A 25,848-nucleotide genomic window follows, 5' to 3' on the forward strand; every position below is an offset into this window, starting at 1 on the left:
CACCCAGCTCCCTGCCCCCAGCTCGTTACCGCCATCGCCACCGTTTCCCGACGGCCTTTAAGTTTCTGAAGCAATTTCTTTTTTGTCTTTTTTTTTTTTTTAAAAAAAAAGCAAACCATCTACCATATGTTCTCCCCTGAAAGGGGTAATTGTTAGCAGACCATTAAAACGGGGGCGAGTGCTGCGGGATGCCTCCCCTCCGTCTTGCGCTTTATCCCGTCTCTGTCACTCTTTCAATGGGGCTTTGAGGGCTCGGCTTTTCTAACTTCCTTCCCGGGGAAGGAGGAATGAAAGAGCCACTAAAGTGACCCTCTTCACAGCTCTCCTCCTCTCCTTTCAATGTCTTTTCCGACACCCGGCGATAATGGTGGCGGGAGGCTGCGGCGCCGCGCTCGCCTGCCGCGGGCCTGGGGCAGCCGCCCGCATCCCACCGTCACCGCCGGCCCGGCTGCGGGAAGCGACACGGGCAGCGAGGAGCCGCGGAGGAGCAGGCTGGAGCGGGCAGCACCCTGCCTTTCCCGCGGGGATCGAACCGCGGCGTTGCGGAAACTTCCCGTCGCGGGCAGCGCTGAACCGCTCCGAGCGGCCACGGATGCCTGGGGCAAGACCACGGGCGTCTTCCGAAGGCACCGTCCTTCCCTGCGGCACCGCAGGACGGTTTCACGCCAAGAGCTCCTTTCCCCAAATCTCAGCGAATGAAGAGCGTCAACAGTATTTGGAAAAATCGTTTATTAAACTGAACAATTTAGCTTTTAATGTAAAAAAAAAAGCAAAAAGCACATATACTTAGTCCACAATTATCTGGTAAACCCCTTCTTTCACCCCCAAACGCGGGATGATAAACAATTCAGGATAGTCTAACAGTTAGTACAGCCCGGTATCCCCAAACACGTTCCCCGTTCCCTTTAAATTACCTGGTTTTTACCATGCTTCTGTCATCTCCTGCTTTCCCGGACACCTGATACTTCAAATCACTGTAACATTCACAAGACACCGCTACTAAAAATCACCTTTGTCGTCGCCTTCCTCAAACGGCCGTGCAGCATCCCTACCAGCTCAAATGCGAGTGTTGCTCCCCTCCTGGCAGGGGCCGGGCCGCCGCTCTGCCTCGCACGGCACCTCAGCTCCCGATGCTTCCCAAGCCAACATTACCCACTTTCCACAAAAAAACACAAAAAACGCGTTACTCGGAGCAGAGATGGGAAGGACCGCGCGGACAAGGAGCGGGGGCAGTGGGAGACGCAGCAGTGCGCCGGGGAAACGCTAGAGCGTGCTGTGCCGGGAAGGACCGCGCGCGCCAAGCCGGCCGGCGCCGCGAGCCGGCGGGACTCGTCCGCCAGCAGCTTTATCCCAAAGCTTTATTCCACCCGTCCACCAAAAGTGCTTTATTCCAATCCCCTACTTCTTTATTTATCTGAAACATCATAATAACTATCTTTTTCTGTATTTCACCTGCACGTCTGGCTGGGGCTGGAAATGCTGCAGAGAAATGCTCAGGCCCCAAAAAACCAAACAAATCGGCCCGCTCAGTGCCTTCCCGGGTACCGTCTCCGCTGCGCTAAAAGGAGAAAACAAGGCACACAAGTTCAGCGACTTTGCCCAAAGCGGCAGGCCAGGGCGCTCCAACGCCAGAACGAGAATCCAGGTGTCTCTACTGCTTGATTCAGCGACTGATGGACACGCTTGATTCAGAAATAACAATACGAAAACCAGTTTAAACAAAATCTTTGTGTTTTTTTTTTTAAAAAGGTATATTTTTTATTTTGATGACAAGAATCAAATTTGGAAATATTTCAACTCATAGAACTCACCCCCCCGCCAAAACCAATAAATTGGCTAGTTAATTTACTCAAGAAGAAAAATACAATACATACAAGACACAAACATCCCATAACTCTTATACAAAAGCCATATAGTAATAAATCGCATTAAAAACATATCAAAGCATTACCTGACTGATTCAACACTGGCATTCGCCCCGTTATTAAAAGGCACGAAAGACTGAGAAATGAAAGTGTTCAGCGTTACATCCGTTATTGTCAGTAAACTGATTGAGATTAGCATAAGAAAAAATTATTAAACACAGGTTTAATATTTACCATTTAGATCAGTAAGAAATCACTCTTGGTCTGGAACCAGTAAGAAAATAAGATTTGAAATGGCGAACACTTAAACACGGCATACCGAGGTACAAAGGCTCTTTCTAGAAATCGAACTTCAAATCTTTCCAGGAAGAAGTTTTCCTTATCATCCAGTAATCACGGGAAAAACATTTAATCACTGACAAATCGACCTGCCGGCAGGATCCCCGGGGGAAAGCGCAGCCGAGGGCGGCACGGGAGACACAGGCCAGCAGTGGGCAGCAGCATTCCCGTCTTTCGCGATGCTGGTGCCAAAACCGCCATCCGATCGCGGTGCCACTGAGCACCGCAGAAGCGCTAACGTTTCGGGCAAGCGGCCGGGGGACCCTGCCGCCCCGCAGCAGCGCCGCGTGCCGCCCTCGCGCCCGGCCCGCTCCCCACCGGCCCCGTGGAGAGGGGGGCGGCAGCGGCCGCGGGAGACGCGGCGGAGCAGCGCCCTGCGCACAGCGGGCCGACCCATCCGCTTCGGGAACGGCCGAAGGGCGCCCAGAGCACGCTGCTGGGAGACCCTGCGGCAACCCAAAACGCACTGAAGGACATCAAAAATGTAAGGTCACACGGTAGAGAGAAATCAGACTCCGGTTTTGATGTTGTTTTCAAAAACACCGAAAGAGTTAGCACTGATTAATGACACCCATAGTCCGTAATAGCTGCAGGAGCAGGTACGAACCAGAACAGGCTGATTCGCTTTTTAACCACATGCGAGGTTTCCGAAGTCACCCCGGGTAACACATACAGCAGCCCGCGCCAGCAAACTCAGGCTCCGACGTCTGCCGCGTCCCCTCAAAAAGTCTTTCGCCGAGCTTGTGTTCAGTGATGATATCTTCCACTCGAGTTATGTAAAGCAAAGATAACAACACGCCAAGGAACTGTAAAACGAAAAGGCACCTCTGAACAGGAGATCCAGCACCGCTTACCTAATTCCTTTTGCAGTACAGGTTTTACAGAGCATGCAGACATGCCTCAGATATACGGGCACATACGTGGTATATATACTGATAGACTCTCACACTGTTATTCTTTCTGATGGGCATTTTGCATACAGGCATATAAATGAAACGCATAATTTTTTGCTGTATTAGCTGATCACAAATCAGCTCTGCACCCTCGAGCATCAGAAAGTCTTAGTGGACACAACTAGAGGGAGGAGATGATTAAAAAAAATGCCAAATACTGCGATGTTTTACTGTACTGCTACTAAATCAATGGGAGTGCCATTGATAACTTCTGCGTTATGTTTAATTTAAATAAAAATGGTAAATAAATACAGTCAAGGGGGATTTTGCCTGCCATAGCAACAAATCAGATGCTTCCCTTAATGCATGATGTATCGGCCTTGTCTTACCTGCGGTAACAATATACCAAGCAGAACACCCGCCATGATGCTGTAGTTGTCTAAAAACCAAATAAGCACTGCATTTGTGCATCCTCGGATGTATATAACATGCTGAACGCTCAAACGCTGTGAAATAACATATTAAAACAGAGGTTACACTGGAAGTACGATACGCTAACACATGATAACGCAGAAGTCAGGAGTCAAACTCACTCCTTATTCCCACCTCTCTAAACCCACTGAATCTGACAGAGACCTCATCGCCAATTCCTCAGTCTATCCCTCAGTCCTCCCACATCTGAACAAGTTAGCTCCACAATTTCTTTTCTTTCTATCACTTTTCTAAAAGAAATACATCTGATTCTGATCTTAGACCACATGGAAAACACAGGAGTCCCTCTTTAGCTTTTATCTTCAGTTCCAAGTTGCAACCGCGGCAGTGGAAAAATATAAATTGTGGACAAAGTGCCCTGCAATAGACTATTAAAAGGTTAGGGACAAGAGGATTTAAGATTCAGCCCTGCAAGCTGCAATGCACTGTGACCCCTACCAATAATATACAAAGCACTTGAGTCTGCAAATAGTCCCAAGTAGATGAATGGGGTAAAGTTAAGCATATGCTCGAGTGCTTTGTGTGTTAGAGCCAGAGCGGGGCATTTAGGTGATTAAGCCAAAATCAATGAATCTAAATGAAGACAGGTTGCATGTAAAGATAACTGGTAATCCAAAAAACTAACAACTGGAACAGGCATTGTGTGCCAAGTGCCTCAAATGAGCAGGGAAGAGGGGCTTTTAGGCCAACAGCAATTTAACTCCCCGCACTAGCGGCACAAAGCTCGGAGGGGAGAACTGCGGCAGATCAAATTACTGATTTCTGCGCTTAGTCATGCCACAATTAGTGCCTTGAGCCAGCAGTCTCCACTCCGGAGCCAGTGGGGCTATTCCTGAGGAGGAGGCCACATCCTGCTCCTGAAGAGACGAGGAGGCTGCCAACAACAGCTGGGAAGCCCCATTCCTCTTCCGGCAGTAAATACTGGAGACGTAAAAAGAGAATATCCGCTATAGGGTATAAAATACTTAAAACCAACCAAGTTGGCTCTACAGAAACTGATTTTACTCAGAGAGAAAACTTGGCTTACTTAAAAGCTTTCCCCAGTTCAAGTGACTACATTAAGTATTGAAGTTTCCTGCTTTATAGTAACTGCAATTCCTGTAAGGGGGAGATCTCCAGGTAGGGATTCTCCAAGCACGTCAAACAAGGAATCACAGAAGATACAAAGAGAACATTTCAAAATCAAACTTTTTTTTTTTTTTTAACTGGGGTTATTCCAGATAAAATCTAGAATAATGACTACTTTGACTTTTGGGTAGATTCAAGTATGCAAAAGTCTATTTTGTAAGTGCCAAAAAGAATTCAGAGAAGCGTAACACTTGACCATCACAGGGTCACTGCTTACATTACCTCTTTGTCAATAGTCTTGTATCCACACATAGTGTTGATAATGTCTGTCTGAAAAGAAAACAACAGATACAAAATATTGTAAAAAACCAAAAAGCACAGAAAACAATTTCATTCTTCATTTCTTCACCCAGCTAGGAGTTACTTGTCAGCCTCTCACCAAAATAAAGCACATTTTTAAGGAACTCGGTTGTACCTATTTGTTTCTATACCATATTTATAAGGACCGAAAGGTTGGGACGTACACACAGTCTCATCAGATTTCAGAGCACAAAAAGAAGAAAACTGTGTAAACAAAAACAATTTAAGGTGTAAAATACTACCAGGATCGTGAAATAGGCAACAAGGGGGAAAAAACAATAGTCAAAGAGTAGTCAGGTACCTGATACAGCTACTGTCTTTCAGGAAGAGAAGTGAGCACAAAGAGTAAAGAAACGATGAAATAACTAACGTGAGACGACCACACAAAACGACGATGAAAACGCAGGGAAACGACGATGCTAATGGACACACTGGTGCTGAAGGACGCGGCTGGACCCGGGGGTCTCCAAGGGCCCCTTCCAACCCAAATTATCCCCTGTTTCCGTGGCTGTCCTCGAGAGGCAAGTGTGGTGGGGCTGCCCTGTAATTCATGCATGTGACAGACTGGAAAATAAGGTGGTGTAGCCTGTATATGTGATGGTCTGCCTGTGCCAAGATCAACTGTGGGGAAAAGCAGAAAAATGCTTCTAATGGGGAATACTGAGAGCCTGTTGTGGGATCCCATAGCGAGGTTTGGCTATGGCCCTATACGGTTTTTGGGAAATCAGCATCACCAGTAACTGTCACGCCACAGGACTTTTGAACCATATTCTAACGAAGGCCGTTTTGGGTCGAGAAACAACGCAAACTGCAACAGAACCATAAACCAAAGCCAGCCACGACAGAGCTGCTTAACCAAAGCTGATAAGCACGCTACGAAACCATGACTGCACTGCCACCCTTAATAATAATAATAATAATACTGCTACCAGCATGCAACTAGCTTGGGTGACTCTATGCAGCGTTGCTTTACCATATAAGCATACCCTAACTTCCCAGGGAGAGAGAAAAAAGCAAACGCAACTACTAAGCCATCTGCACTGCGTGTGCGCACTGATACAATTTCTTTACCAAACAGTCTCTAAACCAACTTGACCCTGTGCCGTTATCAGGTGTGATTTTATTATACAATAAAAGTATTCACTGTCTGCAAGGTAATGCAAGTTACCACCAGGATACATGCAACAAACCAGACTGTTTTCTCCTGCTGCTGAATGCAGGGAATTTGGAGCAGCAAGGCTGGTCTGTGACTTAAAAAAGTCTCTCTCTTTTCAGCCAAAAATGTTTAATGAGCAAACTCACTGGTAAATCCACTTGGGATACTGCAGAGGGCAACAAATGTGTATGGGAGAACAAAAGCATATGGGAGAATTTATAATGCTTCAGGTGCCAAAACCCAAGCAGCTAGTTTTAATTTTAAGGCCTTAATAACTTAACACAGCATATTAGGAAAACCCACAGATTAACAAGGCCACCATCCCACTACGATGACAACTTTAAACTCTGAAATAGCTAGGACCCAAATAACGTCTGATGCTACAAATGCTTAGGTAAACATTTTGTAAGAAAAAAGACCGAGTGTTTGCATTTATCACAGATTACTAAAATATTTTCTGCAGCCATTTAATATTTTGGTCGGGTTCCTGACGTTCTAGATGGCTTGTCAAGGCTAACATAAAAACACTATCCTTCGTTTATAAATCAGCTCCTATAAAGCCCAACAGCATCAACTGAAGCAATGAACCAGTTAAAGAGCCAAAGATAGGGAAGAAAATGAGACTACACAAATGAAAAGAGGGCACAGCAGGAGCTACCCTAACAACACACACCGCCGCAAAACTAAAACACAACGTCGGAATGAGATTTCTAGATGTCTGTGGTCTGTGAGTGCTGGCACCCCTTAGCCTGGGGTCCCTAGATAACTCTGTCTCTCAAGATAAGCTCCCCAACCAACTAGGTGCACACCTGCTTTCTGAGAGGGTGCCGGACACCTCCAAAAAGGCCAAAAATTCAGAGCTCTTATACAACTCTGTATCACTTTACCAACCACAATGCAGACGCTATATAATGCAGCATTCGTTCAGAAGCACAAATTCTAGACTTTTATTCAGAAACTTCAGATGCACAGCAAAGCTCCTCGTATACATATGCATAGGAATATGTATCTGTAAATAGCAGAAGCATCAGTCAGGGTCAATGGTTCTTTTCTTCTTAAAGAATGCAACATCTGGGCTCTCACCTTCAGCATGCAATTCAATTGCAAAGTCAGGTTAAATGCATTTCTAAAAAAAAGTCCAAATATTTCACAGATCTGTTCCGAAAACACAACGAATACCCCTTCGTGAATCCTAGGTAAATCCTAGTCTAAGCTTGCAGCACTAGGCATCAAAGTGCTGCCACTTCTGCTCCAAGTGACTGCATATTTTGCAAAACATTTGAGCCTAACAGATAAACACACAGCCATTAGCAAAATATTTGACAACAAAGAACATAGTTACATCGTTCAATTTTAAACACAGCATTTGCTAACAAGGCATCAGGGCACAAGAGAATGTACACAATGGAGATAAATGCATTAGAAACAGAAGTTTATAAGCATTTTGGGACTATTTTTTCAATCTCAGTTACAGTAGTGTAAATCTTTAATAAATACTTTGACCGGAAAATAATTCCTCCAGATCCCTCCTCGACAGGAGTGTGATCCGAACCTGGCTCACAGCAACACAAGTTCTCTTAAGAAGAGCAGGATCCAGCCCTCCTACATTAGCAGAAGTTTTCCATGACTACGAAGTGAATGAGTAATTACAAACCATATCTGCAGTTTTCCAGGACAGAAACCAGGCTGTATTTGGAAGCATTTGTCAAACATACAAGATTTATTCATCTCGCGATTTTTTTTTTTTTAAAGGCAGCTGGTTAGAGAGCCACGGCGCTCATGTCCTGCTGCCGAATCCACGGAGAGCTGCGCGATTCCCCACAGGCAGCGGGCACGTCGACGGCTCCGTGTCCTGCACCCAGGGCCAGTGAAGCTGCAAGTCCTAACAGATTAGTGTCATGCTGAACAGTCTGCCCTTAAATGAGAAGTTTATATGTTATTTGGGGGCTTCTCCCTGCCCCTCACTGACATTAACACTTCATAGGCATCCCTCCTCCCTACTTTCCTATGTACAGAGAATATATTCCCTGTTTTCCTGAGAGAAGCTCTTATTTTAAAGTTTTCCTGGCTGCTAGGTTGCATTTGAAATTTGCAACGTGTTATTTGTGACAGGTCTGAAAAGACACCTAGAATTATTTCTGCTCTTCGCAGAAATGAGAAGAAACCATTTGTTGCTGACACCACTCCCCAAGTACTTCCACACACTGTCAGAAAAACCTGTTGCTCAAATACTTGCATAAAATAAGAAACACAAACATACCAAAACCTGGACCGAGTAATTCTGAAGGAAACTCTTCTGTAGCAGTGACAACTACCGACTGTTACAGTACTTGCTTCTACATAGTGCTGTATTTCCAAACACATGAACTAAACAACATTTTGAAACAAGGCTTCAATAGAGAAATGTGAGATTCAGAAAAACAAGCGCTATTTTGAATCACCATTAAAAAGCCAGATTGTTCCTTACTAGTCATCACTATTTTCCTGTACCATCATTTGAGAGGACAAAAACCTGAGCTCTTCAGTTCGCTCAGTGCTGTTGAGGATCAACATAAAATATTTTCAGACACACAGTTTTCTTATTCTCAAGCACCTAAGATTTAAAACATAACTATTTAGCTTTGGTTTCTGAGAATAAATCAGACCGCAGCACAGATTTAAACAGCCTTCTTCTCACACACAAAGAACGTGCAGGCAAGTATAATAAACACTTTCATAAAACAACTCTTCCCAGCAACATCCAGCAGGATTTCTGAGACAATTACAGCATTTATTTATTTTTTTAATTGAACATCTACGCTTAAGGCACACATTGAAAGGACGGCGCATAGCCGGCGCCAGTGGTTATCCATCACTAGCTCTCTGCTGGAACGGGTACAGGAAATAAGCTTCGAGGTGCTAAATGTGAAATAGTGCAGAGGGCGAGGTGGCATCACTCCCCGAGATGGGTTCCCACCAGCGGAGCGGCTCGTGCAAGCAGACACGTACCACAGGCACACTTTGGAGACACCTCTCCTCGTCCCCAGCCCCGGGGGCCCGAGGGGAGAAACACCAGCCCCCTCCGTGTTTGCAGCGCTTTGCCTGCCAGGACCCAGGCACGGATTTATCGGCAGCCTCCCGACATACATGTGGCCTTTTACACACACTTTTACACGTACTTACTTTCTCCGTCTCACGCTCAGAGCAAAGATAGAAAGCAAGCGAGGCAGGGACTCCCCATAGTGCTTTTAAACCGAGGAATACCTCTTTATCAAATTTAGCATTACATTCAGCCTTCGAATGAAGAGCAATGAATTACAATGCTAAAAGGCATACAAACCGCAGGATCTGCATACAGCCATTTACCTGGAACATAAAGCCTGCTCCTAGCGCTGTCAGTACCATTTAATGCTAGGTCTTTGTAGACGGAGAAACCAGTCCAGATTCCAGCCCGCAGAGCATCCTTCGGTGAAAGATTTTACACCAAGGCAAGGCAAACAACCCTCAGGGATGGGTTAGCCCAGAGCAGCAGCTCCAGGCTAGATGGGGACCCACAGGGATGCACCGGCTGTAAGGGCTGCCCCATTTCTGAGGGAGAGCCTGTATTTTATTTTGTTCAGGGTTTTTCTGAATGGCTGGGGGGGGGTGGGTTTTGTTTTTCACTCGACTAGCAGCTGGTGTACATCACTGCAGCCCCCACCCACGGAAGCAATCAGGGCCTGGGCTTCCCCGCAACGCTGGAGCCAGCACGCTGCTTCCTGCTGAGCAAACCCCTTGCGGGAGGGGGGAATCAGTGAAACTTAATTAAGTAGCCCTGGTCCAGGCTAGCAGTCCTACCGCAAGATTAGAGAAACCCCCAAGGTCCCTTCTGCATTTCTAGGATTCGGCAGTGGAATGACCGAAATCTTTATGCAGACAGAGGAAAGAGGGGAGGAGGAAGACCGAGAGCGCAGGCACACACAGGAATACAAACAAGCAGCAGCACTCAGTGTTAAGTACGTTACAGCCCTTTAAAACACCAAGTTTGGGCAGAGTTGCAGGCAAAGCGGACACTAAAAAGGACCAGAGCCTAGCTAGATTACTCACTGCTTTCTCCCTTTCAAGCTTTCAGGTCTCACAGATCCCCAGATCCTCCTGTCTCACACCTACCTTACCGCACACCCCAGTGTGTATCACAGCAGCGAGAGGCCACTGCTAAATGACCAAGTTGCCTCTCAAAAATATATCCATTGTGTGAAGGTAATTTTTTAAATCAGTTCTAATCAGCTGAAGGAGAGACGAGGCTTACCTTATTTCGGACGCAGCAAGAGTAAGGCACTCCACAGGCCAGCGGTCCTGGCGCGGCACAGTTGTGATACGCGTTCTGCGACCAGTCTTTAAAATCTTCCCCACCGCAGCACTTAAACTGGAAAACACCACAAAAGACAAAGGAAAAAAAGTCGTATCTTAACAGAAACTCTTCTATTAACCGGAGCACAAATCAAGAATAAAATCAGTAATTTTAAGAACACTGAGGAATAAGGTAGCTCCTAGCAATTCTGTTGTTGCATCAGTGAGGCATGTATGTATTGCTGAAGTGCACTCATACTCACAAACAAAATATGTAAGAAAGGGGAAACCAGATTTTCCCATGAGATCAAGCAACAGATATCTAAATCTCCCAACTGTTTACAAAATCAAAGTTCACAGATCAGTGCAAACTAAAAAAAAAGGGGCTCTGACCACAAATATAAAAGTTTTTTAATATTGTATCTTGTATAAAACTGCATCCAAAGGAATGCTTTTACGTTCGTGACAAATAAAAAGGGCAGGGAGAGACCAGACTGGTATTTAGCACAGCAAATCTCAGAGACGGGTATGGCTGAGGCCAGCGTAACTCTATGTGGTTGCTCGGTTCAGCTGCATTTCCAAGCGTATGCAACTTTTTTACACCGGCCTTCAAAGCAGGGAGGGTGCAAGGTACCAGAAACTCTCCTCCTCAAGAGCACAAATACTGTAACTGCACTGAGGAGTTCCACTTCCAATCTTTCGGAAATGAAAAAATATCTTTTCAGATCTGGACATTATTAAAAACATGTCTTAGATTCAATCAATTTTGAGTTGTAATGTACCCCTTAAATTATTTTAAGGGTTTTAACTATACTTCTTCAAAGAAATGAGTATAAAATATTAAAGTATTCATGCAAGGCATAAAAACCCCCCCACCAAAATATTTTGGGTATAACTTCATTAGTAGAATTGAGATCAGGCAAACAAATATTGTAAGTTTACACTACCTTAATACAAATATTCAATTTATATTTCTAAACGAAGGGGGAAAGCAGGAGTTAGTTTAGTCACTAACATTTGTATTTGCTGTATAGGCACATCATTTTGGGGAGTGCATGGAAACTTTAAAACATTATGAAGTATAATGACAATTTTCTCAGGATGGTTTGTTTTTGACAGACTTTCCATGTTAACTGTGTTTTTCAAAGCAGCCTGCCATTTCCATAACGATGTCATAAAATGTACATACCATCTCCTAGCCAACTTTGTTTTTATTATTTGGCACAGTTACTCACATCATATGGATACCGTAAGCACACTTCTGAACATTTGCTGCTTCTTCTATGGTCTCTGAACTGTATGGCAGAACTCTTAAGTAATCCAATAAACATTTCAACAGAGCAGCCTTAAAAGAAAGGCTATGAGTCAACTACACATGTTATTAAGTAATGCTCAGCTGCGTTGAACGTAATTTCTGAATTCTAGCTACAGGTATATATGCTTCCATGAGCATTTCATTTGAATAAAGACCTTATTAAAGAGCTGGCTATGTGCCCTTGAGTAAAAATACAAAGACCCAGACTCGAACAGCCCGATTTCCATGCAATTTCTCTTTATCCAGAGCTTCCTGTTCGTTATATGCCTTTGGAAGTCTAGGATCAGTCAGCAGAAACACTAAGCGTAGGAACTTAGGTGGAATTTATGCTGAATCTGGCTGTGGGGCCCACATAAGTCTATCAAAGTCGAAGGAAATGTTTGCATGATCTGGCCTTTACCATCAGAGCCGTGTCTACCCGGGCAAGAGCTGCATTTTGTACTTCCTTTTTGCAGGGCGTTGGAGGGCTTTAAGTGCCAGCTGGAACGCAACAGGAGCCCTGCCCACAGCGACTGCACAGCAGATGACACACGGGATCGAATCCCCCTTGTCAATAAGGATTTGATCATCACATCGCTGGAAAAGCTCAAAGCTGTCACTGAGGACCTACCGCATCTTGGCGCCACTTGGAATTAAATCACCCCCAGGAAAACCAACCTTCTTTTGAACAAAGTCCATTATGTTCTTGAAGTCTAGATCATCATAGTAATTCTCAATTCCTCTTCTAATATTATTGTTCAAAAAGTCGATTGTCTAGAACACAAATTAAAATAAGATTCATCGGATATGTATGCTGAAACGATATTAAAGAACAGGTTAAAGTGACAGCGTAATTGATGAGCATAAAAAGACAAACTTCTTTTTTAAACACTTACAGTGCAAAAATACGTTGGACCACAGTCCTGCAAGGACTTATCGTTTGTTGTAAGCTGCTTTTAAGTAAGCAGTCTCACCGATTTCTCTACCCACCATCAAGCACAGCTGTACGGCACTTTTTTGTGATGACAAGTGCTAGTAATACTGCACCTCTCCCCTCACTGGTCCTCACTATTCACAGCTTTCAGTGGTAAGAAACTGAACCTCATCTCAACAAATGATACAAAATTTTATTTTCCAAGGAGTCTATAACTGCCTGATAAAAAGCTTTATTTCAGCTTTAGCAGAAAGAAAAGATTTCATATTTTACAGTCATGATTTTGAGAAATATGGCAGTGGAGTGATAACAGATAGTTATTTCCTCAGCTTAACATATTAAAAATTAAACCAATAAAGTGTTATTAAAGCTCAGGACATGAGGAAAAAAAGTATTTTCTTTTCAATATCCAGTATAATCATAACCAACCAAAAATGGGACTAATCATAACCAGAATGTAACAACTTTCCTTACGAGAAAGCTGCTATAATTAAGGATCAAAGCTAGATCCTTACAGAGCAAAAAGAAACCAGAAATATCTATAATCATTTCCTTCATATTAGAAAATGAAAAAGAAATACATGGTTATCATGAAAGATTAGAAATAATGAAGAATTTTGCAGGTCCGTTGTACCACTGAAAGAATGAACAGCAGCAAATACAGACTGTTTTTGTGCTACCTCCATTGCCTCTTTTAGACTTGACACCCACTCTTGGCATATTAGCTTACACGTTGTTGCCTCATCGGGTTCAGGAAGAGGAGTGAACAGGCTGGTCAGCACTACATAATTTATATTTGAGCATCTCAGAGACACAGTAACTTCTGCTTTAAGTGAAAGGGGCAGAAACGTCAATACCATATGACATTTTCAAGTCACAAATCAAAACCATAAAACGAACAAGAGTACCGAATATACATTAATAATGCTGATAATCCTTTTGAGAATATCCACGTGGCCCTATGAGTTCTGTTTGCTGTAACATATTCAAATATTATTCATGCACTAAGGCAAATGGGCAAGCTGTATACAACAGCAGACACGCAACCAACGTTTTCTTTGACAGTACATGTCCCTGAAAGATACTTCTTACAGTAAGCGTGACTCAGAGAAAAGCAAGAGAATTTCCTAGACTGGAGAAGGAAATAACAGAAAGAAATGGAAAAAACGAACAAAAAAAAAAGCCAAATGAACCATGCAAAACAACCAGCATTTAAATGCAGGCTATCACCCTAAGCTTTTATTAATTACTTCCTTCTCCTCCCCATACTAATCCTAACTTTCCATCAACCCCATAAAACAAACAAAAACCTGATCCCTGAGCATAGCTACCCTGCTAAGACAGCCAGTAAAGGTGTCAGGAAACCACCTAATGCATTAAAAAACAATATATTTTCTTTGCGAGACAGTCAAAAGCAATTCTTCCTCATCCTCCCACAAAACTAAGTAAATGCCAAATATTTATTTACTAAAAACCAAATTTTCTCTTTCCCATGATGCCCACTCCTACAGCGTGCATGCTGATCTCTTCCGTGCGTATGTAACCTGGCACTGTTAACAAAATTTGGAATAACCCTTTGCACAGGGTTAAGAACACATCCAGGGCCACCGTTAATGGCAGCTTGTAGAAGGGAAGGTAACACATCCTCCACTGCCACAAGCCAAGTTCACAGCTTCAGTGGAGCAGGAAGCAAGAAGAAAAGACTAGACAGGGAGAAGATAATACTGCTTCAAAATAACAACAATAGACAGGATCTTAAAAAAATCTTTTAAAAAACTCTTATAAAATAATACATGCCCTCTTAAAACATACATGACTTCTTCTGGAAATAAGACAGATAGAATTTGAGGGGATGAGGGAAGAGGTCTTAGTCGGCATGCATACGTTCTTTGCCAAATTGAAAAACAAAGCAGAAAATCAAAGACACGGACATTTAGTACTTGACATGGTAAACACATCTATGGTTTAAAACTCTTCCAACAGAAACAAGGTAGTCTGCTTTCCACTTAGAAAAATTAAGTTTTTTTAATATTGTTATAGCAAGCTTGTAAAAGGTGGAGGTCACCTGTAGAAATTAGTTACGTTGCCTGGGGATTTGCATAGGGAAAAGATGACCCTCATGCAAGGTAAAATACATTCAAAATATATTGGCCACTAAAAAATGACCAAGTCTCCAAACCCAGTTGGAAACTTCCCTAATCAGTAGTCTAAGACATGAAAGGCAAGTGAAAAGAGCATTTTGTAATATGTTAAGAGCTAGAAACTCATTTTGCCTGTATTGCTAATTCTTAATTAACAGACTTTTCTCCAAATTCTCCAATCTGAAATTTTTTTGCAGAACTGATGCTCAAGCCATTCTTTCCTAACGTGAAAGGCCCTGAGAAGTCAACGCTCATCTTTTAGCCTTCCATCAATTAATGCTCATATGACAATTTTAAAATGTTTTACCTGCTCAGTAGCATAGCCACAACCTCATGTGTTGCGAATAACATCTAAACAAGCTGCTCACCTGATTTCTGAAGATCAGTGCCACAACTCCACCAGTCAGTTCAATCAGCAAACAAATGCCAAGGATGTACATAAACTGCAGAAAACAATTGCAAGTAAGATCTTAAACAGGGAGAGAAACAAATCTCAATTACTCTTTCAATTAGTGTGCTTAAGTCCGTAATATTCAATTGCCAGCATACTTAGCAGTTTTCTAGCATGATTTCAGCTATAATTTTAAAGAAAGAACAAAAAATTTTTTGTTTTCATAAAACTGTTCATGTCACAAAAAAGCCTTTTTCTCACTTGACTGATTCTGTGTTTTTGCCCAGTTGGCAAAAACATTATTCTTCTGCTCTGAATGGAATCAAAACTAATAGATGCATCTATCATGCCAAGATACTTCTCTCTATAACAGCATCCCAGTTCTTAGAGAAGCATGTTAATGAACTGCTACAAAACACACAGAACATTATGTTTTTATGCTTCCTACAAAGATAGTAGTTATCTGTTAGTTTTCATTTCTTGGCAAAGCAATGCTTTAAGACAACCCAAACCATTTTCTATTAAATCACCAGTGTTAAACCAAAGTAAAAGCCAGGGCTTGGTACATTTTGAGTGTATTGCTTCAGAAGTGGGAACTCAACAATCCTGCTTTACCAAGCCGGCTCACAGTGGAGGTTCTGTTATGAGAACTAATCGGACTTAGTATGCTTAGCAGTAAGAAAAATTACATCTGCTAAGTCTCAGTTTATTTTTCACGTGCTATATAGATATGTTCACAAATGCACTCGCACATGACCGCTACATACATATATATGACTACTTATCAACGTGCATGCAAAATGTATTTCATAGCAACACCACGAAATAACTGAGATGTGCCAGTACTCGAAATGTTTTTCCAATCTAAAGGATTCTTTATCTATAAAAGATCACTCTCACGTGATTTTTGGTCTGCTTCTTAACGGTGCACTTCATCAGGAAAGAAGCTGTATGATCTCTTATTTGAACAGACTCTCTACCACTCTAAGAGCAGACCTATGATGGATGTTCACTCCGAAGGCGAAGGTTATTCCCTTTCAGTATACTTTGGATATACACACGGCATTAGCACCGGGTGCCTCCGCTCTTCTGATTTGTAATGAGCGCTTTAAGTAAGTCAGATGTGAACTGCTATAGCCACCTCTATCCCCAAACCCTGGAGAGACCGCAGGAGTTTTCTGTATTTCTGGCTACTAATTTCCTCTTTCCTCTCCATACTCCTCCTCCGCCTTGAACACGACTTCCGCAGGAAAACACATGTCATCATTCGTGGAAACCTAGATATGCAAAGCCATGGACAAAGCCCTGCAGCACAGAGTCCACCTCAGAAAACCAGCTTGATTTTGTGCTGTCAATACCCAATATCAGTGTCATGAATTTACTGGACAGGTATCTTTTCTTCTGCTACATACAAAAATCAGCCTTAGAAACGGACATTAGGGACTTTGTTGGTTTGAACACCCTGCCAGGTTTTCTTCCACAACATGAACAGCGAAGGTCCTATACATTAGACATGGAAGCAATACCATACCCAGAATTAAAGACGCTATTACCATCTATGGACATATTCTCAGTAATTAATCTTTATCTTTAGTGATAGTATACAACACTTTCAGTCAGGTTCTGGCATGATTTAAAAATTCACAGTTACCTCTTGCTTTAGCCTATGTAATACACCATACATTTAGCATTTCTTTAGATCAAACTGATGTGCAGGTGAAAACCGTGTTTTCACATTTTCCTTTAAATTCGTGGTACATGTAATTTTCATTTGCAACCACAGGAGTCTAAAGGAATTACCCTAAAAATTACCCTTTTGAAGACACTGGAGAGAAAAATTTGGTCCCTGTTATTTCTCCCTTAGGACCATCATCTCTAAGTCAAAGAAAGCCCTATGGTGCTTTACAGCCAACACGCTGAAAACACGTATTTCTAAATGTTCCCCCTGTACTCACTTCCCAGCTGAGGGCAGACAGACCTCAACCACCACCGGCGTGCTCAGCGTCAGCCTGACTCGTGGCTTCTCTCCCCAGCAGCTTCCTCCGCGCCGAAACGAGAAGCATTTGGAAGAACCAGCAAAGACCACAACCACTCCCCGCATTTAACATTTTAACCCACCTACTTCACAGTTTTATGAAATCCCCCGTGCTCACGGAGGGAAGTCGCAGCCAGACTTTTATTCTTCTCTGGCTAAGGGACAGGACTAATTCCTCCCAGACACCCTTTCCCCCGGCAGCACACGTGCTCGCGGTACTGCCAGAGCAGAAGGAGAGCACGCGCCGTGTGCCAGGCCAACGTCAAAGGGTATTTCAACAGCTGAGTTAGGGCAAGATCTGCACTGACCGATAATAATTCACGCTCCTGCTTATTATCCATCAAGCCCTTAACTACTCGGGACTTGGTTTTCTCAGAGATGGGCTCTGGCTCTAGCTTGTCATATCACAGGCAAGATGAAATACTGCTTCGCTCGAAGTAGCTCACAGCACTTTCAGGTCGGGTCCTATTAGCAGCAGCTCCCTGGAATAAGGTGTCATCAGTCTTGACCTGCTTCTAAAGTTAAATACAAAACATCTCTTCATTTCTTATACTTTTAACTCCAGTTTTCTCAGAACAGCAGACTGAAAAGATGTTCCCGTTTTGGGGAGCTACTGTCTTTTTTGGAGTATAGGTTACTGTTTCCCTGGCAGATACCTGCACCATCCCTCAAACACGATGAAGACGATTGCTCCTCTAGACTAACTGAAAAATCACTCATTACACAAGATCCCCAGGATCACAAGACAACCACAGACCACAGCTTGGGGGGCACTTTCATGAGGGAATTTTAGATTCATTAAATTAAAGAACTAAAATCAAAAATGCAACTTAAATACTTATCACAAGTTTAAAAGGATTTGTTTCTGGAAGTATTTTTCAACAAGCACAGACATAGGAAGTGTTATGGGTTTAATTTCAGGCGACACTAAAAAGCAAAAGCTATGAAACCTACAAAAATGAAGAATTAAAAAAAAACACCACTTACTGCTTGAAGAAGGCATAAATTGTCTCTTAAGGAAGCCAGTACACCCACAAAAGATACCAGGAACATTACAATACCCAAAAGGATCAAAATAATTGCTGGAGCTAGAAAGGCACTTTCCAGGGTTTTGTACTTTTGTCTTTCAACTTCTGCATAAATTCCAACACCGAGAACAAATGCTCCAATCATCTGAAATGGAAAAAAACAGAAGAACACAGATGTTATTCTTTTTTCCCAGTAAATATGGAGATTGTGCAGCGGAGCAGGGCTGACGCCTCCTTAACGTGTCTGATGGACAACGCGTGGCGCGGGAACCGCGTTAGCAGCTGTAAATTTTGAGCAAGACCAATAGCAGGGACCCTTTTGCACTTAGCAAAATTCTCCTGAAACTGCACAACGGTCTTCTTTTAACAGCCCCCCGCTTCTCGCCAGCCAGCCCATCTCCCCTTGCATTGAGGCTGAGCAGACACGGCCAGGTGCACCCCACACCTCCGCTCCTCCTGCTGCCACCAGAAACGCACTCGGCTAAAGAAAACCTGCAAGTCTGAAACTGTGCTGCTTTCCTGAGCAACCACCGGCTACAGCTCGCAAGCGAAGCAAGGAAGCGATGCATTTCATTTAACAATCTAAAGCTATTCCAATCGAAGTAACTATGGCTAAATCAAAATGATTTGGTAGTACATTTGGCACGTTGCAGGTCACTTTGAATTATACTGAATCTGAAGAAAAAAAAATAGTCCACAATATTCGATCATGAAAATTACAGTGGAAAAATTTAACTGCCAGCTCAGTCAGGCATATTCTCAGATAATAACCCCAGGGATCAAAATCATTTAGTTTGCCAAATACATAAATAGCACCCACCTTTTCCCACCCGACATTTCTACAATAACTAAGACTCTGCTCCCTGCCCATTCACAGCGGAAAGACTGCATTTCTTAGGTGTCTGAGGTTTTGTGATACGACCTGGCATTCCCCAGGCAAAGCTCCCACGGATGCACGGAGCGCTCGGCGCGAGATCACAAGCCCAACTCTTACAGTAATCTTTTGTTTCCAAATTACCATTATTAGATACTTTGCAATAAATACAACTCACTGGAAATTCTTTATTTTCTAAAGGTAAGAATAATAAATCCAAAGCACAACAGGTGAGAAACGCCACCAAACTATCATTAAAAAAATCTCAAAATGATTCACCCATAAAAATAAGCAAAAATTTATTAAGCAACTTAAATTTAGCATGACCAAACTCAAAGTAACTCTCCCCTCTGACCAAGTTAATTGCACTGTAAGATTATGGATCACAAAAAACACATTAGGCAAATAACAGTTATTTAAATTTATTATTTATATGACCAGACCTTTTCTTCTGTAACACATAATGGGGTTTTATATCACTACATGGCTGCTTTGCAGTGTTACCTTTATTCCTTAAAAAATTAACTGACTAAGGAATAAATTATAAATTACTTTTCTAGCAGAAAACAATAAAAAACAGTGTGAAATATTTAAATATAGGTGTAGCAATCAAGGAAAGATTCTCAGAACCACATAACAGCAATTACAGAAGATAACGTTTGCAAAGTCTATTGATTTTCAAAGAATCATTATGCAGTAGAGATCCTTAATAGCGTTCGACTAAAACAGAGACACTGAACAACAGTTTAAGGCTGGGGAAGTTTACAGAGATCTTTGGGATAATGCAATAACCTGCTAGAATTCAAGAGACCGGCACGGTTGTGTTTATTTAAAACCCCACTCTCAGCAGCTAAGCAGAAGTGTGTATCGCTTCTGAAGCTCACTCCTTCACTGCATCTCATCACACGCTAAAAACCTGTTCTCCAGTATCACAGTAAAGCTGCCGGGTTTCTGAAAGAGCTTCCAGGAAAAGTCCTTTTTTGTTCGTTTGTTTCTTTGTTTGGACAACTGAGGTTTGGGGGAACGAAAACTGGTTTTGGCTAAACCTAAAACACGATTTTCCTTACTTATAATTCTGTATTAGCGCGGGAACTCCCTATTCTGGGCCTTTAAAAGAGCAGGGATGACCACTACCAATTTAAAATTTCAGCTGTGGGCTTTCACAAGCAGGTACCGTCTTTACAAACAAACAGCCCTCAGACCGAATTTGACGTGAATCGGTACGTTCGTATCTGCCACGATTTCAGTGCCTGGTCTATACCCTAAAACACCGATATCTCAAACATCCCCAAGAATCACGTTCTACTAAAACAGCTTTTCCTGAGCTATATTTTTCTAATCAAAATATATGAACACTTTAAGAGCATCTTAAGTTTTAAAGATGCCTGTGAGTAGAAATATTAGACGCATCCACACTTGAAAAGCTTTAGGTATGTACAGATGCACACAGGGATATTTATGTATGTGCGTATCTTCCTCCCCTCCCGCTTGCAGCTTGCTCACGTACCCTGCAAGACTCCTTGCAGCATGCCAAGCGCATGAGAAACTTCAGTCCTTCCTTTTTCTTTTCTTTTCCCCTGAAATCAGCTTGGGAGGGGAAAGAAATGAAAAAAGAAAACAGAAACAAAAAATCCCACACATTTCCTTCCCTCAGACCCGGATCCCGCTGCCCTAAGGACCCAGATGGGCAATTTTTCATCCCAAACAAATTGCAGGATTAAAGATGACCCGTGGGGGATTACAGGGAATCTATTCGACTTTACCCTGCTTTCTCCCGTTGCTCTGGAAGACTTCAGCAGAGCAGGCTCTCGGCCGACGGCACTTCACGAGGAGAGGATGACAAAATACCGTCGTAACACAGCTCCCCAGAACACCTCTAAAAAAGCAGCCGTGGAAAACGTGCCGCGCGGAGAGCGCGCGCTGCGGAAAGGGAGGGAGGGTTTAAGGGCACCGCTCAGTGCCTCCAATACTCCCCAGTAAAACCATCGGCTAGCAAATAAATAGCTCATATCAAGCGATGGTATAATAGACACGTACATGTAGTCCAGCCTGTATACGGACTTTGCAGCACGAAAAACCATTACAGGAAGAAAAATCTAAGTACACAACTAAGTATTCCTCATAAATAGCATCTATGCTTTTATTATTTTTCATGCTTTTAAGTATTAAATAAAAATCTTTTAAACCTTTACTAGGGCTCAAAGCAATAGCTTCAACCAGATGCAACTGGTGCAATGTAGAAAATGTATCTAATGTCAGTGGTGTCTCGTCGCCGGCTGTTCTCTCCCTTCCTGTGACTACAGATGGAAATCCAGCTTTTGCGTAGGTAGCCCACAAATATACGTACTGTTTACATCCTGCATCCTTCATGACGACTCCAAATTTGGCAATTCACACTGCGTTCACAGGAAAAATTAACTGGCCTTGACCTGCATTAAATGAGTGTCCATCAGCAAATACCACGGACTTTCTTTGGGGCTCTGCATGCGGAGAAGTTGCTTTTCCCAAGAGAAAGGAAAAGCTACTGGTTTTAACGTTGCATTTATAGCGTTTGTTGTTATATAAGGTAAAAAGTTGTGCCTGCTTGATAACAGTCTGCCCCGCTCCATGTGCTGAATGTTTCTTCAGGCAGGCAAGAGAAATTACGCTGCAGCTTCATTCACCTGGAAATCACCTGTCTAAAAAGGTACAGTAACGGTTGTTTTTAAAGAAAGGTCCAGGTGACATCTGAAGAGCCAGCAGTGACACGGCCTGGCAACGAATGCACTCTTTCGGCAGTACAAACAGTATTTTCAGACCAATTTTCTTTGTGCTTTTTCAATAATGCTGACAGAAATAAAAATAAGCTTGTCAGATAGTAGATGCATCTCAGAAGCAGGAGCGAGCCAACAGCAGGGTTAGGCTTTGGGACCTATATATATAAAATATGAATTTTTATATATGTATGTAATATGAACATTTAGTATTTATTCTTTAATTAAATGTTCTAATCATGATGCATTAAAAAAAGACAAGGAGGACAATTACACCGTCTCTGCACCAGGATCCCCAGAGAATTATTTAGTCCCTGGCGCCTTTTCCCAAACTTGGGCGCTTGAATCGGGGATATTTGCCACCTAGCAAATATCCCAGAACAGCATCAACAGCAGTGACGAACCTGAATATTCTCAGTATCCCCTAAATCAAAGCCCCATAAAACAGCAGAAGTATATACCAGGTGCTAAAAATGCCAAAAAATTAAGAAAGCCAATACTAATTATGGAAATTGCACAGCCAAATTCCATTCCAATTTATACCAATAAAAATCTAAGTAGTCAATGAGACCACACTACCGCTGCTGAAAAAAATAACTGCCCCACTGATGTTTGCTGCTAATGAGATCCGCTCTGCTAAACCCGAAGAATGCAAAATTTGGAGGGCACAGAAAACTAGGCGACGCCCTTCGAACAACACGGCGTGTGTTCGGGCCACGAAAGATGGCGAAGGGGCTGCGAAACGACGCCCTCGGCACGGACGAAACGCCGTTGGCCTCCATCCTCCCCCTTCCCACGGCCGTCACCGCGCCTGCCGCGCGCCCAAAGGGCAAACGGTCCTCCCGGCGCCTCGGGAAAACCGGAGCCTTCAGTCACAAATGAGGCCGGAACGTCGAAAATCCAGAGCAAACAATTGCCAGCAGTAAATAAAACTCTTCTGCTCTCTGAAAGACGCTTTGTGCTCGGCGGACGCACGGAGAAACATTGGAGAACTGCCTTGTTTCGGATGCTAGACGTGCTTTTGCATCCCACGGGGAATAGTTCTCGGTGCCGAAAGAAAACAGGGAGCAGACCAGGAATGGCGCTGAGCAAAAAAGGGGGTTGGAAAATAATGCCACATATATATCTGCATAATCAGTTTGACTTAATTTAATAAAGAGCCCTCAGAACGCAAAACAGCAGAACTAAGTAACAGCCCCAGCCAGATGCCTAAGAAATGGTGATAATTCGGGCTACCCAGACCCTGATTGACCCTTCCTTTTCTAAAAACCCCACCTATAGCGTAATTGCTGTAATGCAGCATAGGAAATGTCAGAAGTCTAAAATAAAGGGGCTGGGGGGGGGGGGTAGCTTTTTTCCTAAAAAGAAAGACAAAAATACCAAAAGACATCCAGGATCCCCAAAAGTCTGAATTGCAAGCAAACGCCTTACGCTCTGATTTTCAGTCATCCCTCAAATCGAAGTTTTAAAGGTAGCTGCTATTATAAATGACAAACTATTCTTTCAGGCAGCACTTGGGGACACGGGGGGGTGTCCGAAAGCTGGGCGAAGGCAGCAAGGAAGGCACGTGCTTGAAGCTGCAAACGTCCGTAGCACCACGTAACCCAAAGCCCCCAAAATGAGTTACCCCCTCTGCCGCTTTCCCAGGGCACAGGCTTTATTGTTTCAGCTTCTAAAAATATTACCTGCCGCCTCCGACAGGCAGACGGAAAGCAATGTTTCGCGTGCACCGCTGATTTCTGCCAAACTTTTGACCTCTTCGCGTCACCTTCTGCCAAAACCAGTTGGTCAATAAATACTTAACGATACCATGAAACTACACCCAGAGAGCAACAGGTGACTGCCAAGGGCAGGCACTGAGACAGCCGGGCCACTAACACCCTAAGTATCATTTGACTGCAAAACCCTGGCGTGTTGTCGCCCACGGGGAAAGCGCTCCCTAGGAGGAGGTGTCTCTTCCTCCTCTTCCTCCCGCGCGGGGTACGCTTGAAGTGTTAAGTACAGGCGGGGAAACAGGCAGAGCACACCCCTGCTCGGGAACACACACGCACACCGGCAGCCATGGGACCAGAAAAGGTGTTTTTACTCTGCGAATTGCCCTGGGAGAGGGCAGCCGAGGGTCCTGCGCAGCCCCACGCCCGCACAGCCCGCCGCACACCCGCACACACAACCACACGCTGCAGGCGCACACCCACAGTCTGCACACCCCCACACACACCCTGCCCCCCCACCGTTTCTCACGCGCACACCCCACACGCACGCACACCCCGGGGCCTCACAGGCGCCCACGCACACCCTCGCTGTGCCGCACCTCCCCACGGGCACTCACAGCCCCCTCCGCACACCCTCACGCAGACACCCGCACACTAACAACCTGCTACTAACAACAGTGTCTCCCTCACGCCTGCTCTCCGGTCCTCGCTCCCCCCCCCGCGCACCCCCTGCACACTCACAACCCCAGGCGCGCACACCCCACGCGCACTGACCCTCGCACACACAACACACACACACAGTCCCAGCCCCTCACACACGCACACCCCCTGCAAAGTCACCGTCCCCACGCAGGTACACACGCTCACAGCCCCCTCACACACGAGCTCACCTGTTGTGCACACCCCGCGCACACCCGCGGCCCCCCCAGACCCACCTTTCACACACACACACACACACACACACACACACACACACACACAGAGCCTCGCGCAGGTGCGCACACCCCACACGCACCACGTTCACTCACGGCCCCACCACAGGCTCGCTCGTCACACGCGCACAGCCGCACAACCCCTCCAGAACAGCCGCAGCCCCACACGAGTGTGCACACCCCACGCCCTCACCTGTCACACACACACACCCCCCGCACACAGTCACCCCTCCCGCACACCCCCCCCCCCCCCCCGCACACCCCCGCTCACCCAGAAGGCGGTGCAGTAGGCGATGAGGGTGAACTTGAGGCAGAGGTAGGAGAGCCGCCCGCAGTACCGCGCCCGCTCCGCGTCCCCCGGCGCCATCCTCCTCCCGCCGCCGCCGCCACCTGCCGCCGCCCGCCCCCCCCCCCCCGGCCCTCCCGCCGCCGGGGCGGGGCGCAGCGCGCGGGGCCGCCCCGCTTCCGCCGCCCGCGCCTCCCCCCGCCCGGCCCGGCCCGGTCGCCGGTGCGGCGCAGGCCGCGGAGAGGGCGGGAGAGCCCCGCGCAAAGCGCCGCCGCCCCGCGTCCTGTCACCAACACAACAGAGCCGCCGCCGCCCGCGCCCCCCGAAGCGTTGCTCTTCGCTGGCTCTTTTAAGCGTAACGAGCCGCTCGCCATCATCCCCCAAGGCGGCCGCGCTGCCGCTGCCCCCAGAGCCGGGCCTCGGGCAGGGCGCGCCCGGGAAACCACGTCGCCCACAGCACGCGTGGCTGCAGGCCTGCCGCACGCTGGCCCTGCCCGGCAGGCATCGGTCAGGTCCGGGCCTGTGCCTGCCGCTTACGTGCCTTCCTGCCCGGTTGTTTGTCCAGTTACGGTAATAGCTTTGGTTTGACTCTCTTAAAGCCTCATCTTCCACGCTCCGACGTCTGCACGTAAAGTTTGGGAGCACGGCAGGCGGGACGGGCAGCGGCTTGGCAGCAGCACCCAGCTCTCGGGAGACCCAGGACCTCAAAACAAAACTGCTACACAGCTCTGGAATCAGTCAGGTAATCCATTTCTACAGGCTTGGTCTAAACAGTGACAACAAGATTTTTGGGCACAACTGGTACCATTTAGCGGTAAACGCTGGTTTGATGTAAGCTGCTGTGAGCCACCATCATAGTCGGGCTCCCCCGGCCCCGGCTCAGCACAGAGCTGCAGCTGCCCAGCCCCGAGCTCAGCATCTCCCAGCCGCAGACGGGTCTGTCCCCACGAGCAGAAATAAAGGGCAGATCTGGTGGCTGAACCAACT

General features: G+C 45.0%; 1 protein-coding gene across 1 annotated transcript; it reads right to left on the reverse strand.

Annotated features, from left to right (window-relative positions):
• Window positions 1-1,902: 1,902 nt before the first annotated feature.
• Window positions 1,903-24,976, reverse strand: TSPAN15 (tetraspanin 15). The gene is made up of 8 exons (XM_064513638.1): window positions 24,847-24,976; window positions 18,264-18,449; window positions 15,219-15,293; window positions 12,454-12,549; window positions 10,441-10,557; window positions 4,940-4,987; window positions 3,487-3,603; window positions 1,903-3,010 (listed from the first exon to the last, which is right to left on the reverse strand). The coding sequence occupies exons 1-8, from the start codon at window positions 24,940-24,942 to the stop codon at window positions 2,858-2,860; spliced, it is 888 nt and encodes a 295-aa protein (XP_064369708.1). The 5' UTR covers window positions 24,943-24,976; the 3' UTR covers window positions 1,903-2,857.
• Between the last annotated feature and the right edge of the window lie 872 nt (window positions 24,977-25,848).

Source organism: Dromaius novaehollandiae, chromosome 6 (assembly GCF_036370855.1).
Source record: "Dromaius novaehollandiae isolate bDroNov1 chromosome 6, bDroNov1.hap1, whole genome shotgun sequence".
Lineage (NCBI taxonomy): Eukaryota > Metazoa > Chordata > Aves > Casuariiformes > Dromaiidae > Dromaius > Dromaius novaehollandiae.